The sequence below is a fragment of the Nuphar pumila genome, chromosome 1, assembly GCF_984573655.1.
Source record: "Nuphar pumila chromosome 1, dmNupPumi1.hap1.1, whole genome shotgun sequence".
NCBI classification, from domain to species: domain Eukaryota; kingdom Viridiplantae; phylum Streptophyta; class Magnoliopsida; order Nymphaeales; family Nymphaeaceae; genus Nuphar; species Nuphar pumila.
Window position 1 is genome coordinate 175211837 of NC_143249.1, and position 17753 is coordinate 175229589.

The 17753-nt window shown below is 42.4% G+C and overlaps 1 protein-coding gene across 1 annotated transcript in view; it reads left to right on the forward strand.

Moving 5' to 3' along the window:
• The window catches only part of LOC149851338 (sodium/hydrogen exchanger 1-like), a 61158-nt gene that overhangs the window by 17989 nt on the left and 25416 nt on the right, over positions 1-17753 (forward strand). Inside the window, exons 2-9 of the mRNA XM_090000217.1 lie at positions 4143-4261; positions 4993-5090; positions 5253-5312; positions 5392-5438; positions 5527-5721; positions 5835-5881; positions 11990-12056; positions 12160-12260. Of these exons, the coding sequence (XP_089856343.1) occupies positions 4143-4261; positions 4993-5090; positions 5253-5312; positions 5392-5438; positions 5527-5721; positions 5835-5881; positions 11990-12056; positions 12160-12260 (734 nt within the window). The remainder of the gene's footprint in view (positions 1-4142; positions 4262-4992; positions 5091-5252; positions 5313-5391; positions 5439-5526; positions 5722-5834; positions 5882-11989; positions 12057-12159; positions 12261-17753) is intronic.

Genomic DNA, 17753 nt, shown 5'->3' on the forward strand with positions numbered 1-17753 from the left:
CCCCAAAGGCCCAGTAGGGATGCATCCAACTTCTGTAGAAGTGTTAGGCTATCTATTGCAGCCTCTTTTCCCTAACCTCCGATGACTGAGGAAGCCGAGTCTTTTGCCTGTATATAGCCATTAATGGCCTGTCCATCGGAGTTGGTACCCTTCGTCCTCTCTCTTGGCGAAGTTAGGTCGAATCGAGCGCGACATGGGTTTCTTAACCGCCGCCTCATTCTTCATGCCCTGGTCCATTAGACCCAAACAAGCATCTTGCCTGTGAAGGTGCATATGAGGCCATTTATGTGTATCTTTAAACAAGTGCCCTTGCACGATCGAGGTCTTATCTGCCTCGTGGTACTCATTGCACCTTGCCAATCATATTAGCGCTACAATAGTACCAAAACCCAAATCATTTGCCAAGACTCAGAAAACAGCAGCCCTACGTGCAACGAGGCTCTTTTCTTGAGTTAGGGAAAACCAGTATCTCATTTCGTAACTCATTGCGGAGTTCGAACGTTGATACTTGCGCTCTTACGCTTGGCTAAGCTGTCTACCCTGCCAACCACGGCAGTGGTTGAAACTACTGCAACAAAAAGAAGAGTGACATTTGTTATATATATATATATATATATATATATATATATATATATATATATATATATATATATATATATATATATATATATATATATATATATATATATATGAAAGAAGTAGCAGAGGTAACAACAAATGAAATCAACAGGGACCAGGATCGCAAAACCGTGTCCTGGAAGTAAAAGGCAAGAAAGGAAAGTACGAAAAGGAAGCCTTGGCACATATAGCGCGACGACAACGAAAAGTAAAGTGCAGAAAGAGAAACAGAGCAGGATCACGAAACCACGTCCTGAAATTAAAAGCAAGAAAGGAAAGTACAAAAAGGAAAGCCTTGGCACATATAGCGCGACGACAACGAAAAGTAAAGTGCACATATAGCGTGACGACAACGAAATCGCGTCCTGAAAGTAAAGGCGTACATATTTATATATATGTCTTAATTTCTTTGTTAAGTCCTTTGCTATTCAGCATTTCATTGTTCCAGTCCTTTTTATGTAAACCCCTACCTAGAAGGGGTGCGTGGATCAGTACACCTGCGAGCGTAAGTGATCACTGACTCGAGTTGCGTAGCACGAGAAGACTCCGCAGTGCAACCTGCAAAACCATATTGTCAATACACTGTACGGTATAAAAATAACCTCATTAGGCCGCCAAAGGCTCCCAAGTCAAAATGAGAACATCCCGAAATAAAGCAGGGGCTTGCCCCTGTCGATAAGCAAACAGGGCAGGGGGCCTTCCCCTTGCCGAGAGTAGACAGGGTAGGGGCCCTATCCCCTGCCGAACACAAACCAGGCAGGCGGATGCCCCTGCCGAAAGCAGACAGGGCAGGGCCCTGCCCTACCCCCTGCTGAACACCAATCAGGCAGGGGGGCCTGCCCCCTTCTGAAGACCGACCGAGCAGGGAGGGTTGCCCCCTGCCAGAACCCATCGGGGCAGGGGGGGCTTGCCCCCTGCCAAATAGATCGAGGCAGGGGGGGGGGCACCCCCTACCGGAAAATAAGCAAGGTAGGGGGGGCCACCCCCTGCCAGAGAAACAACAAGGCAAGGGTCCACCCCCTGCCTGAAACGAAGTGAGGCAGGGAGGCCACCCCCTGCCAAAGAAGAAGCAAGGCAAGGGGGCCACCCCCTGCTAGAGAAACAGTAAGGCAGGGGGCCACCCCCCGCCTGAAAACTAGGTGAGACAGGGGGGCCCCACCCCCTGCGAAAGCAAAAGCAAGGCAGGGGGGCTCCACCCCCCTCCAGAAACCAAGCGAGGCAAGGGGGTGCCACCCCTTGCTGGAGAAAACAACAAGGCAGGGGGGGCTACCCCCCTGCCGGAGAAACTCCAGGCAAGGGGGAACACCTCCCTGTCGGGAAACCAAAGCGAGGCAGTGGGCCTCGCCCCTGCCGACAAAATGTCAGCGCAGGGGGCCTTTCTCCCCCTGCCGAAAAGCCATGAAGGGCAGGGGGGCTCCCTCCCCCTTACCAGAGAAAGAAAAAGGGGTAGGGGGGCCTCCCCCCTGCCACCAAACTGAGGGAAAGGGGGCCCTGCCCCCTTCCCTTGCCGGAAAACCCCAAGGCAGGGGGGGCACGCCCCCTACCAAAGCCGCAGGCAGAGGGGGGTTCGTTCCCCTCTGCCGGAAGACGAGGGAGAGGGAGACCCTTACCTGGAAGTCGCCGGAGGTTGGGGACGTCGGCGCCGGACGGAGGCACACGACGTCGGATAGAGGCGGGCGACGAGAAGGAGAGGGAGTCGGAGGTGAGGAGAGAGAGAGGCGAGGGGCTTTTTGCTCCTCGCACAACCTCGCCTGAGCCTTTTAAAGGCTCAGGTGAAGGTGTGGATCGGGTCAGGGTCGAACCCGATCCGACTGGACCCGACCTCACACGAATCCGCCCGGATCCGAATCGTGTCCAGCACATCGAGTCTGGTGTGCTGGATACGCGCGACGTGCCCGACACGAGTCGGACACGCGACGTGTCCGACACGACACGTTTTTTTCCACAGGTTTTACATCCTAACCCCCTTAAACAAATTTCGTCCGCGAAATTTCATTAATATTATTTTTCAATGTACAAATATGGGTATTTTTCCCTGATATCCACTTCGGGTTCCCAAGTACATTCGTTGATTCCATGATGCTGCCATCGGATTTTCACAAAAGGTATCGTCCTCGATCTCAACACTCGATCACGACGATCGATGATTTCTATCGGTCTTTCCTCGAAAGTCATGTCATTGCCAACCTGAATGTCGTCAAACTTAATGATGTGGGAAGGATCGTGAACGTGCTTCCGCAACATAGATACATGAAAGACGTTATGAATCTGTGCGTATTGGGGAGGCAACGCTATGCGATAAGCAGTTTCGCCGATGCGATCCAAAATCTCAAAGGGGCTAACGTACCGGGGACTCAACTTCCCCTTCTTCCCAAAACGAACCGGGGACTCGACTCTGATACCATGTAATGAAATGGTGGTCTTCCACAAAAACACTTGAATCCACCAAAAGACTGTCTATTAAAGACACTTTAAGCAAAACCCATAAAAGGGTATAAAAGGAAGAACACAAAATGAAATAATAAATCTTTATTGAAAACCAAAATGCTTAAGAAGCATTATTGCAAGAATGAGGGGAATGACCCCTATTTATACACTTTTGAGAAGAGGAGGAGAGCTCATTTAGAGCTCTCCATAGAGTCGTTGGACCCTAGTCCAACGGCTCTAAATATAGCTGTTAGACTAGGGTCCAACGACTATTAGCTAGTCAAGTCCTAGTTGGGACTTGACTAGTTTATTAAATCTAGTTCTAATAGAACTAGATAATAAAAAATAGAAAATGAATAAAAGAAAAAGTACAAAATAATATATATATATATCTAATAATATAATATAATAATATTATTATATATATACATATTACATTTTACATTTTAATAAAAAACACTCTTCTCAGGAACTATAACTTAATCTTGATTGAAGAAGATTCACCCACTTTACATAGCCAGCGGTAAGCATAGGAGCTGTAAAACTGCTTTTGGTAGGCATCCCTAAGGCGTAGTCTTGGCAAGTTTTGGGTTGAACAGTTAGACATAGAAAAGGAACATCTATGTAGAGTCCTCAAGAAATATATGAACTTGTAGCAAAGGAAGACTTCCAAATTAAAAATTTAGGAATGGATTATCTAGTTTAAGCTGGAATTGATGTTGAGTTTTTCCTTTCTTAATATTCCCTACCCTTCCACAGTCAAGTTTTGTCACTTTTAACACTAAATCAGCTGCATCTTTCATTAGTCGATGATATATCTTGCAGATCAATCCCCAACAAGGCTTATGGAGATAAGCTTATCTATAGCATTTTGATGTGCTATTAATATTGAATGTGTACCTATGGGAAATATAAAACTTAAATAGAAGACAAAATGCATTTTTTACTTAAATTAGTTGTCACGTTAGGGCATAAAATTTGTTCTAATTATTCAGATAGCTAAATTTGATCTTATTTGAGTAGCTGTATACTTTGAGTTAGCATACCATTCTAGTGTAACTTTTATTGCTTGTTTAATTTGTGTTTGATGGGTGTAGGGTTTACTGGCTGGAGTAGTAGCCCTGGTGGTTACCAAAGGAACAAGTTCCCGTATTCTAGTTTTCAGTGAGGATTTATTCTTCATATATCTACTTCCTCCCATAATTTTCAATGCAGGGTAAGTTCTTCCACCCTCACCACTACTGTCTACCCATGGCCCACATCTCATCTCCCCAACCCCCCACCCACCTTCCCCAATGACACACACACACCTTTCCTTCTCTTTTTTCTGTAGGTCATATGGTTGTTTGCTGACTATTTGTCCTCTCTGCTGAAATGTATGTATGGATTTTTGAAGCTTTACATGAAATTGTTGATTTCCATTATTTTTTAGTTTTGGCAGTGCATGTTGGTGCACAGTTTGATCCCTATGTTGTCCCTCTCTAGCATATGATGCACATAATTTTTTGAAAATTCAGATTAGTAGAATCAATCTAAGATATTTAAAGTTCCACAAGGTTCTCTTTCTTATGTTTGTTGCAGCATAATCTTCACACACTTTGCAAGTTTGCTCGAGGATCTTTATTTGTACTTACCGTTTTTTCCCTGACTGAAATAAAGACCATTGCCGCAACTTACTTTTACTCAGTAACAGGACTATATTTTTCCAAACAAATAGAAACTCGTGTCCAGTATTTTCTTTCTGTTTTTTGGTTGGAAGTCCTTTTCGTTCTTGAGCATACCGATGTAACATGATAGTTCCTCCTTATATTGAATCTTATATAGTATTTCTGCAAATTAATTAGTGTATTAGTCGACAACAGGTACCAAATTTTAGACATATGTTACATGCTTCTTACTTAAATATACAACTTCTTGATTATTTTCATTATTTCAAATGTTTTGTAGCTTTCAGGTCAAGAAAAAGCAATTCTTTCATAATTTCTTGACAATATTGATGTTTGGAGCAGTTGGCACATTCATATCTTTTTGCATAATCACAATTGGTAAGTGTTGAATGACCTCTAACATTTTCATTCTGGCTTTGATAAAAAAATTCCTTTATTTTAAGTTTAATATCTGATCATCTTGAAACTGGAAACTTTTTGAAGCAACAGTACCTACTGTATTCTGATTCTTACCTAATTGAGAAGTATGAAACATTGCAGGTTCCTATTTTCTATTCAGAAAGATTGCTGTGACAACACTGATCTTGCGGGATTATTTAGGTTGCTATTGATTATGTTCGCAAGTTATGAATCTAATATACTGTACAATGCCTTATTCCTCAGCTTTTGATTTTTTCAGCTATAGGTGCCATATTCTCAGCCACGGACTCTGTTTGTACTTTACAGGTATTGCTTAATATCAAGCTGGTATGAAAAGATTTTACTTTTATTTGGAGGTTATGCTTCTGATTATTTGAGCTCTAAATTGTTGAAGGTTCTTAGTCAAGATGAGACACCCTTGCTTTACAGCCTTGTATTTGGGGAAGGAGTAGTGAATGATGCCACATCAATAGTACTCTTCAATGCAGTCACAAATCTTAATTTCAGTAGTATTGATGGTGTTACTGCATTAAAGCTGCTGGGAAACTTCCTTTATCTATTTTTCACCAGCACTCTACTTGGTATAGTTGTAAGTTAAAAAACATTTCAGGGATGCTGCGTAAACCTTCTCTGTTTTTACTAGATGTGTCATAATCGTTTCTCTTTCTCTATCCATTTTTTTGCTTGTCTGTGTATTTTCAGGCTGGCCTTCTGAGTGCTTTCATCATCAAAACACTCTACTTTGGAAGGTCTGTGTGAAATCTTGCTTGGTTTATAGCTCTTTTGGCTTTTTTAACGAAGCTTTGCCTGTTGTCCCAATGAGTCAGTTGCATTGTGTAGAGCCCATGGTTAATTCTACTGTCTCGATTTTGCTTCATCAGATTCTCATGGATTTTGGATTCTTTCTATCTGCTCCAATGCTGCTGCATCAATATAACAAGATGCCCATACGTGATATCCCTAACATTCATAGGCACAAAGCATTTAGAGATTGAATATCACATGGTTCACTACGCCTATTTTGCTTGAAAATTTTCATGCCTCCTAAAATGAGCAGCTGCCAATCTTTTTGTTCTTAGGTCTTTTGGTTTCAGTTCATATTATAGGCATTGTTAGACGTTCTTTCTTGGTCTATATTAGTGGTTGCAATTATATGTGCTTTTGGTTCAAGTTATTTAGAGGTGTGATTATTGTATGTCAGTAACTTATTATGTGGGTAATTGTAACGCCCCAAATTTCAAACTTGCGAACCTTTTCAGAAAAACAGGCAAGAGACTAGATATATCTCTTTCCTTCAGAGTTTGTTTATGAAATCAGCGGAAGATTTTCTTTGATAAATCATAAGGCAAGCTGACAACTTTGGGCACGATAGCTAAAAAAACCACAAGTCACAAGATTCGGATATCCTAAGGGAAATCCGATACCAACCCAAGCGTCCAGGACGCGAGCTAAGAGCAGGAAGAAGAAGTCTTGAAGTCATCTTGCAATCGCGCCATCGCCCGTAGTGTACCTAATCATCACCTGCACCCATAGAATGGGTTAGTTTCGCGAAAAACTAGTAGGTGCACAAGAGAGACTACAAGGAACTGAATTAAGTACATTTAATTCAGTAGGTTACGCAGTTTAAAGCAGATATGCAGTTAAACAGGTAAGCAATGCAAGCGGGTGAATAGTGCAAACGCGTAAGTAGTACAAGCGAATAAGTAGTGCAAACGAGTCAGCAATGCAAAGCAAGTAAGCAGTTCAAAGCAAGTAAGCAGTGCAACTGACAAACGCAGCATACGATTCAATTGATTGTAGGCTGTGAACTACCACGCAACTAGCTTGTTCTCGTTCCTAGAACGAGGTCTCTGCATCTAATCACCATCAGGACATCGTTTGTCGCTCACTACTTCTAACAAACGCTTTGTCCTGAACAACCTTAATCTATTCTCATCTCTCAGAGTCTTACGCGGCTAACTGTCACCGGTTATGATGCACTAGGGCGTCATACTTCCTCAGAAAAGCCCACCCTTCCGTAGAAGGTCCAAAACATAACCACTAACTCAAATCACTAACGATCTGATTCTCACATCTGAGTCCTGCATGTAATCATGCTAAAACAGAAAGTCGAAACTATGAATTCATAGTTAGCTATCACAAAAATCTCAGAAGATCGTCACAGCGAAACCTTTGGAAAACTGGTCCCCAACAGATGCCATATCCAATGAAAATCATTGTAATACACGCATCAACACAAATGACCGCTCTCGGGGTCGATATCCACTAATACAAACAACAAGATCAATGCCGGATCACCTGGTCTGGGAAATGTATAATCTCACAAGGAATTCCGCCCTAGATGGTATACCTGGTCTTGGACCATACACTTCCTCAAAGGAGTTCACCGCCTTTGCGGCTACCCGTTCGTGGACAGTGTACATCCTCACAGCGAATCTACCACTCTAGCAGGGTACCTGGTGTTGATCATACACGCCCTCGCAGATAATCTTTTGGAGATCAAGTGCTTGACAGACACCCCACTCAGTGATACATGCATCAATAATTGACTGCTCTGAACCATTGACCGCCTCGGGGTCGGTAGCCACAATATGGGCACAAGCATGCATATCAGCAATATGCATCGTATCACTTCATCTAGAAGCATATAATCCTACGCATCGTATTATTGTCACAAGGAATATTGCAATCCTCAAATAGGCTCTCAAAGCATGTGTAAACGACACATGAGAACACGCAAATATGGCAATTCAGTTGATTCTATGGGCGAAGGGTAACTAACTCTACCCGTCAGCCAAACAAAACAACTGAATAAGACAAGCACTCATAACAATGCTCGTAAAACATATAATTATCATAAAATGGCTCAGTCCATCAACAAGTAATTAAATTAATCGTAAGGCATAAACCATTACATCACAAGCCATCCATAAGCAATCATACGGCAACAGTTATATCACAATATGTAAGCAGCTTATAAGACAAGCGGCCACATCAATCCTAGTTGCCACCAGTTCGTAGATTACGAGCTGTATGCAATCACATCAATCATAAGAGATGCAAGCCAACAAGTGCTACGCTACAATAAGCACCAAACAATTCGACCAAGGGATAAAGCAAGTCACATGCTAATATGTAGCAACTGGTATAATGCTATTATTATAAGCATTTAACTAGTATGAGAAACTCCTTATTACTCCGCAAAGAACTGCGTAAGCAGTTTAACCAACTAGAGTAACGCCTTGACAGGCGTGCACAGTTCAACGAGTAACATACTGAACTATCGAGCAAGCAAGCGAATTAGTAGTGCAAGCGAAGCAGTAGTGCAAGCGAATCAGTAGTGCAAGCGAATCCGTAGTGCAAGCGAAGCAGTAGTGCAAGCGAAGCTCACGACTCAACGACCAGTGTGAACAAACCTTATGTTTCGATAATTACGAACCTGCAGGTACGCGCAGGCAAAACGTAGAACCAACTGAGACTAGTTCGGGCGTCTGTTATTCTATGTATTTTCAATAACCCGAATAGCTAGTTGAGTTCGCTCCAAAGGGATGGCTTTAGCCGAGAGAGGATTCCCTAAAGAAGGCTGTGCCACAGACGCATCCAACTTCTGCAGAAGTGTTGAGCTAACTTGTGTAGCCCCTATCCCCTAACTCCAATGACTGGGGAGGCCGGATCTTTGCCCGTGGGGTGGTTGTTAACAACCTGTCCATTGGAGTTTTTGTACCGATCTGTCCTCTCCCTTGACAGACAACCAGAAGCGAACGGGTGCGTTAGGGGTTGCTTAACTAACGACCCATTCTATGTTGTGGTATTTAAACCACTCGAGCATCTTGCCTGTGAAGGCGAATGTGAGGCCATTTATGTGATTACAACAGTTTACATTTAGCGTTGTTCGAGGTCGCACGACCGTCTCATCCGATCATCGCAGTACTAGACGTGTCGTGCACGACTACAAGTACTCTAGGATGAAGGGGGTATAGCTCGTCAATAGAAGCCTCAACAGGAGTGTTTCACAAAGATGTAAGTTTATCAACTTTACTCTATCTTTTGAAACAACAGTACCTTGTGCCAACATTATGCATGTGATTATCTCGAATCACATCCGCTATCGGGGTATCTACATGTCTCGCATGACTTGATACCGGCCTCGATAGACGGGATACGGGTTTCTCAACAGAACACCCGCTAAGAAGTTCGCTCGAACCCCCAATTCAGGATCACCCGAGATATGCCAAAAAGGCGAGCAAAACCAGCCAACCACATCCTTCCAAATGCTTCGATTTGGAGCAGTCTTCGATGCTTTTGCGCAGCTCCCTGAAATCTCAAGTCGACTCTGCAGGACTGCACACACGAAGAGCCAAGATCCTTGCGAGGTATCCCTCTCCTTAGACGAGGATGTGTCGCTCGCTCCCGACTGAACTCTTGTCGCAAGAGGGAGTGATAGATGTCTCTTGCATCCTCCACGAGGATGCCTCAAACGCGTATGCAATGAGCGAGAACCTGAGCGTCATCTGCAATAGCAAGGCAGTAACAACACATATGCAAAAGCAAGAGCCTAGCGCAAAACGCGACGACAAAGTAAATACCGTAAGCAGGGGTGCAACGCAGAACCTTTGCGCGATGCGCGACAGCAAGGTAAAGGACAAAGATCGCGAAACCGCGTCCTGGAGTTAAATGCGTACTCGTATAAATATATATGATATATATCTATATCTATATCTATATATTTATTTAATTGTCCTTTTTAGTTAATTGAACTCAATTCAATTGTCCAAGTCTTCTGTGCAATCTTCCCCTACCTTAAGAGGTGACGGTCCTCGTATGTTAGCTGCGTAGGTAAGCACAAGCTCAAGCCATGAAGAGCGAGCATGATCCACCGTTCAACCTGTGATGCTAAAAAGGTTAGCATGCTAAAATACAAATGAGAAGTGGGTCCGGTAAGACCTGCAGTAGTACCGGACCCCGATACGAGGTTAGGCAGGGAGATCAACTCTCTGCAGAATGCAGAAGAGCACCAAAGGCAGCAAGATCAAGGCAGAGGGGCGAAACCCCCTACCGGAAAACAAACAAGGTGCAGGGGGCAACGGTCCTCGCCAACTTTAAAGAAATGCGAGGCAGGGCCCAACGACCCTTACTGCCGAAGAACAGATGCAGGCGACAGGGGACGTCGCCCCTGTCGACGAAGGACAGGCAGGGCTCCAGCCCCTGCCGACCTCCCAGAAACGACAGGCAGGGGCTTTAGCCCCTGCCGATCTAAAAGTGTCAGGCGACAGTGTCAATGCCCCTGTCGTCCTGTCAAAAGACGTTAGGTAGGGGCCATAGCCCCTACCGGCCAACGATAACAGAGAGAGAGTGAGGGGCAGGGGCTGCAAACCCCTGCCAGTCGATCAACAACAGGCGGCAGGGGGGGCATCACCCCCTGCCAACCAGTCGGACACAGGCGACAGGAGGCGTCACCCCTGCCAGCCTGCCGACTAAAAAGAAGGAGAGAAGAGGACGATGGTGCAGGGAGGGGGCTCGACCCTCCCCTGCCGTCAAAGGTAACAGGGAGGGTTCGACCCTCCCCTGCCGTCATGAGGCGTAGGGAGCAGGGTGGAGGGGCTCGACCCCTCCCCTGCCGTAACAGAAGCAGGGAGGGGTCGTGCCCCTCCCCTGCCGAACAGAGGGAACAAAGAGGAGGGGGCGAGCCCCTCCTCTGTCGGAAGAACCACGAAGAGGCAGGGGCTCCGCCCCTGCCGAAAAATCCACAAAAAGGCAGGGGGCAAAAGCCCCCGCCGAAAAGATGGGTCGACACAGGGAACTCCGCTCCCTGCCGGCGAAACAAGAGGGACAGGGGGAGCAGAGCCCCCTGTCGACACAACAAGTGACAGGGGGCTGAGCCCCCTGCTGAACCAACAAGTGACAGGGGGCAGAGCCCCCTGCCAAAACAGTAAGTGACAGGGGGCGGAGCCCCCTGCCGGCGAATGGCGACGACAGGGGGCTCTGCCCCCCTGTCAGTCGACCCAAAGAGAGAGAGGCTGGGAGGAGTCCCCCCTGCCGACGACAGGGGCGCAGCCCCCTGTCGGCCGATCTCTCCCGGAGAAGAAGAAGAGGAGGCGGGAGAAAATAGGGGATACGAAGAAGAACGAAAGAGGAGCGTACCTGGAAATCATCGACGGCGGCAGCGGCGTCGGTGGGAGGTTGCAGGTGGCGGCAGCGTCGGCGTGGTCGCAGAGGGGAGGCTGTCGCCGGCGAGGGTGGGCTCCGGTGGTGCTGTCGCCGGCGGCGGCCTAACAGTCCTCTTCGGCAAATCACCGAAGACGAGGGAGAATCGGGGAGAGAGAACGAGAGAGGAAGAAGGGGGCGGGGGTTCTCTTTGAAACCCCTGCCTCCCTGTCTTAAAAACACGGGAGGCGGTGCCTCCATTCGGGTCCCAGTCGGGTCCGGGTCCGGATCCGACCCGAATCCAAACTTAAATTTTTTTTTCGGTTATTAAGTAATACTGTACATTCTTCAGGATGTCCTTTCTTTTGTTGCTTATTCTTTCTGGTATAAATCAAATAACATTGTTGCTACTAAGTTATCTGATAGGCTTTCATACTTTTTTTAATGATTATAAAAAATGGTAAAAAAGTACCACAAAATGGGAAGAATTTCCACAAATTTGTGGGCTGAGTTCTTGCTAGCTCTATGCCTAGTGTATAGCATGTGTGGACCTTTTGCTTTCTTATAGTAGAACTCAGTATTGACGAACATTCTGTTTATATTAAACAACTTTATCATCTAATTCTAATTAATTATCAGCCATGATTTTTTTATTTCTTATCTTTGACTATTTCTAGTTTTCTGACTGTGAGAATTTTCATCTATTCATGCAGGCATTCCACAGACCGTGAAGTTGCTCTAATGATGCTGATGGCGTATCTGTCTTATATGTTAGCTGAGGTAATTAGGGACCAGTGCTTATTGGGGAACTTTTTTCCTGAGTATGAACTTAAGATCATTTACATATTATTGCTCTGATTTCAGTGCATTTTTCTCCATGCAGCTTTTCTCTCTTAGTGGGATTATGACAGTTTTCTTTTGTGGCATTGTCATGTCACATTATACATGGCATAATGTCACAGAAAGCTCACGGATAACGACTAAGTAAGCTCATGAATTTCTTTGTTTATTCATTTACATTGATTCTTAATTTATCCAAGTAGTGCAAAAGATTAAACAATAATCTACAGATCCAAGGGGTTATCGGGTATACCTGACATTGAAATTGATTACTTGGATGGGAGTGTATTTTGCTGATCTGAAATTATAAGTATGTGGAATCCATGGATGAAAAGATTGAAGCCCATTTAAATGGTCATCCCCATTTAAAGAAAACATGGTGATACAAACCACACCACACCAATGCTCTTTCTATTGGCAAAATTCGTGTGCCATCAAACAGGTTGAACATGTATGCTGTCAAATACAAACACATGGTTAGATCAATCAGAATAAGGCAAGGTGAGTGGAAAATATTTCCAAGAAAGACTCCAAGGATCATTTACAAGTTGACAATTGACTAAGGATAGGATAACATATCAAAGTAGTTACATGCTGATCACTGTGAAAATAGTGAGTAGGTTGTCTTAGGGGCATAGTTGGTATTTGATATTTGATATGTCTGTTTTTTTTTGTACATAATTTTTTATATTGGTTTTTTCTTGTTCTTATCTTTTTTAGGGGAATTTCAGTCTTTGTAATGTTTCCTTGTAATGTAAGCCCAATAAAGAGGGTAGACTCTTGTGTATATCTTTACTCAATCAAATAAGACAATTTAGAGTTTTGCCCTCCACTCTAGTGTTTATGCTTGTGCTTCCTTCATATTGTTGCCAATCAAAGATGGTATCAAAGCTAGAAAAGATCATAGATTTGAGGCTTGTATGAAGGAAGATAGTGGAAGTTGCTAGAGTAACATCGCGCTACAGTAAATCTGCTACAATACCATGAAGGTTTGCTTTGGGTCTTTTGATATTGGTAAAGCATATGAAAACAAGACTTTAGAGGCAAGTTTCATCTGAGTTAGAGTTGTCTAGAGGAAGTTATAAATTTTTTCCATATTTCCTAAACTGTTGTCCAACATTTTCTTCTGAATAAAAACTCAGTGGATTCTGAATCACATTTGGAGTTTTAGCTTGGGAGTTTGGTTACATTTGGTAATTTTTGTTATAGAAAGTTATTGAGACCCTTGTTTGGTGAAAACACACGTTGGTTTGAGTGTATTTTTAAGTTTGGGACTGTGGAAGAAGAGGTGACAGCTGTGAATTTATGGTTTCCTTGGTATTGGGCACCCTCTACCAACATAACAAAGTTTTTTTTTCTGTGCTTTTGGACTGATTTGGATATTAAGTTGGGGTTTAAAGCTCTTTGAAGGTATTTGTATTTGAATTTGATGTGCTAAACCTTTGGAGCATACTTGTGCATTCTAAATGTTTGATGGATTGCTTGAGTGACTGATTGCAGTTCGTTTGAAGCATGTGTTGGAGATTGTATGTTGTATTTGAAATGGAATATTTATCGTTGCTTGCTAGGGTGAATAACATTGCTTGTTGTGCTAGTGCACATTAAGTGTTTGATGGATTGTCTAAGCAACATGTACACCAAGGAGATGGGTGCTTGTGTAAGTAATGAACATTGTATGTGTTTGGTGCTTTATTTGGGTGTTATGTACACCAAATATTTGATGGTTGTTTGCTTGATGTGTTTGTGCTCACAAAGGGATTGGTGAATTAATTGGAGGCTAGTATTTGGCTAGGTGTTAGTTGATTGATTATGGATTCCTAGAAGATGGAGGATGAAGTAAAGTGTAACTATTGCAAGAGGCTTGGCCATATGAAATACTCTTATCCTAAGTTGGAGAAACATAGAACTTGTCTTGGCCATGTATCATCTGCGATTAGTGTTAAAATACACACACACACACACACACACACACACACACACACACACACACACACACACACACACACACACACACATATATATATATATATAGTACACATATACATATATATGTATATATTTGTTATTATTCTTTCGTAATAGGTCATTCCCTCTAGAGGCATTTTGGTAATTTTATATGGTGTAATAGGTTCTGCCCATTAGAAGCAGTTTTGTATTTTTTCTTTTTGTTGTGTTTTTAATTTTTTATTCTTTTTTATTTCTCCCGTTTCTAGCTGTTGGGCTAGCCCAACGGCTAGACCAACTAGTTGTTGGACTAGCCTAATGGCTGGTTGGTCTAGCCCATTCCTATTTAAATGGGGTCTCTCCCATGTAGTGCAGTATGCCTCTCTTGAGCATTATTGTGTTTAATAAAAATATATATTTTTATATTGAGTGTTAAGCCCATTAGTGGCTCACTGGCTTGTGTGTGTTCTTGAGTGCTTGCCCTTACTGGCTTATGTGGATTTTCCCATAGTGGATTTGTGTATGTGCACTTCTTTTTCAAGTTTCATTACATAGTATCAAAGTTAATAGGCTATTGATTCTATTGGTGGACCTTCGTGGTGATCATGCTCATTCTTGGAGTGCATGCCAAAGCTCCAAGTCTTCATCAAATCTCTCTCTTGCTCATCATGGAGGAGTTTGTGTTCGTCATGCCTATCAAGTTGAATGACTCCAACTATCACGCTACTATGGAGAATCACATATTATCCAAGGGTCTCATCAAATATATTGAGGGAGATTGTCTGGAGCCTCAACTTCATTCACAAAAATTGTGGATGGGAACTTGAGGTTTCTTAAAGAAGATAAGGTCATCACCACTCTTGAAATTGAAAGAAGACACATGGAGTTGTGGATGGAAAATGCAAAAATGTTGGCATGGATTGTGAGTAGTATAGATGCTTCCATTTTTTATAGTGTGGCCCAATTCAAAGTGGCCAAGGAAGCATAGGAGTACTTAAGAGACATGTACACTATTAATGACATGGCTCATTTGTGGAACCTTCACAAGTGGATGATGTCCTTGAAGTAAGGGGACAAATCTATCTGTGACTATAATGAAATGGCCCTTTTATTGAGGGAACTTGTTGTCTTGGAGCCCAAATGGAAAACCATTGGGGATCTTCAGCTTAGACAAAAACAACTCAAAAGGGAACAATCTTTTATGTTAGTCAATGGTCTAAGGCCCGAATTTAAAGGAGTAAGAATGATGTTGCTCCATGAATCCAAAATTCCTTCTCTCCAAGCGACTCTTGCCGAGTTAAGTATGGAGGAAAGAAGATTGAAAGACGAGAAAAAAGACAAAGTGAGTGACATTGTTTTTGCTGCCTCCAAAACCGATGTCACAAACAAGGCATATAGACCTTCACATTTTGGAAAAAAGAACAATGGAGGATCTAGAAAAATCATGTCACTTTTGCAATGAGCAAGATCACATAAAGCCAACTTGCCCCAAGTTAAAGAAGGTGGCTTCCGTTGGAGACTCCTCCAAAATAAGCAACGATGTCAATAAAGTTAGAGAGCTTAAAGACCTCCCAACCTCCCAATTGCATAATTGGTCACACCTCTACAACATTGAAGACATCTATTTCCATCTTAGGTGCCATGGTCTCATTCTCTTCTCTTTCGGATATGTCATGTTGGATCCTTGACTCAGGGGCTTCTTTCCACATGACACCCAATGGTTCTCTACTATCCAATTGATGCACCAATAAAGAGTTTTCTAGTGTTTCTGCTGTCGATGATGATTGTAATCATAATGTTGGTATTGACTCTCAAAACATTATTGGAAATGAAGACAATATTAATAAGACCAATGATACTTGAGAGCTTAAGGTCTATTCTCGGCATAATAATAAGGAATATCCATGTGCACTTGATAAATTTATGCAAAATCAATCAATAGATATGATAAACTTTAGGAGATCATATCATATATCTAAGGTCCCTAGTAGATTCATATGAGTCCTTTTCCCCTAGATATAAAGCTTGTTTATTAGCCATTCATGTCTTTTTTGAACCATTTACATACAAAGAAGCTAAGGATTACACTCATTGGGTAGAAGCTATGAAGGTTGAGTTAGATGCCCTCCATAGAGACAAAACTTGAGAAATTGTGAACCTTCCCTTAGAAAAGAAAATTATAAGCTGTAGATGGGTATTCAAAGTTAAACCAAGAGAGATATAACCTTAGAATGGTATAAAGCTAGGCTAGTGGCCAAGTGGTATGCTCAGGATTATGGGATTGAACCTATAGCTAGAATGACAACTGTTAGGACTCTTATAGTGGTAGCCTTGATTAAGAAATGGCCAATTTACCATTTAGATGTCAAAAATGCATTTCTTAATTGGGATCTTAATGAAGAAGTGTACACGGACCCTCCACCTGGGTTTGATATTGAAAATGGTAAGGTTCTTAAACTTAAAAAAGCTCTTTAAGGTCTTAAGCAGCCCCTAAGGCATGATATGATCGTTTTAGTAAAGTTATTATTGGAAATAAATTTTTTTTATGTTATATTGGCAGCGACACTGCTCTTTTTATTAGAAATGCATGGACATGTATAATCATTTTATTATTGTATGTTGATGACATGATTATCACTGGTAGTGATATAAACAGTGTTGATGAGGTTAAAAGTATTCTTAAAAGAAATTTTGTTTGACCTTGGTTTTCCAAGGTATTTTTTAGGTATTTAGGTTGCATACTCCTCAAGAGGATATGTACTTTTTTAAATGAAATTGGCATCTGACATAATTGCTACGTCAGGTCTAATGGATAAAAAGGTTGCGGATACTCCCGAGGTACTTAACGTGAAAATGAGAGCCAATGATGGCACTCCATTAGAGGATCCCACTTTCTACCATCAACTAATTAGGTCTCTCACATATTTATCTATCATTCGACTCGACATAACACATGCAGTTCACAGTGCAAGTCAGTTTCAACATGCCCCAACTTCAGTCACATGGTAGTTATGAAAATTGTCAGATATTTAAAAGACACTATAACTAAATGACTTTCTTATTCTCTTCTTCATCTCTTGATTTGATTGCTTATACTAATTCAAATTAGAGAGACAACCCTAATTGTAACGACCCCAACTTGTACTCATGTAAAAGTGACAATTTTTTTTTCATTCAAGTGCGGAAACATTCCCAGAAACCCGGGGCCCTTACAGTTAAACACAACCACCACCACAAGGGATCTTATATTCATCTTTCAAACCATACCAAACCCATCTTTATTTATTCAAATGCATAGAGTCTGAGACATAAGCAAATAAAATGTAAATAAAGCAAAAAGAAGAGCCACGCTGTCTAAAAGAATCTGCCAAGCAGTCGTGTAGTCTCCTCGTAGCTCCTCTCAAAGCAACTCGCCTCACTGGGCATCTGAGGCTGCGAAAAACACAAAAGTAGGGGTGTCAAAATCCAAAGAATTCTGTGTATGAATCCCTCTAATGAAACAAATAAGTAAAAAAAACATAAATAAGATTCATACAATATTTTAGAGGGATGCAATTAAGACAAATTCATAACTCAATTAACTATTCGTGCAATAGAGAACAATTATTAAGCATGAAGAAACAATTTAATAAACAACAAAGACCACAATTTAAGCAATAAAGAGATTTTACCTGCATTAGAGAACAAACATCA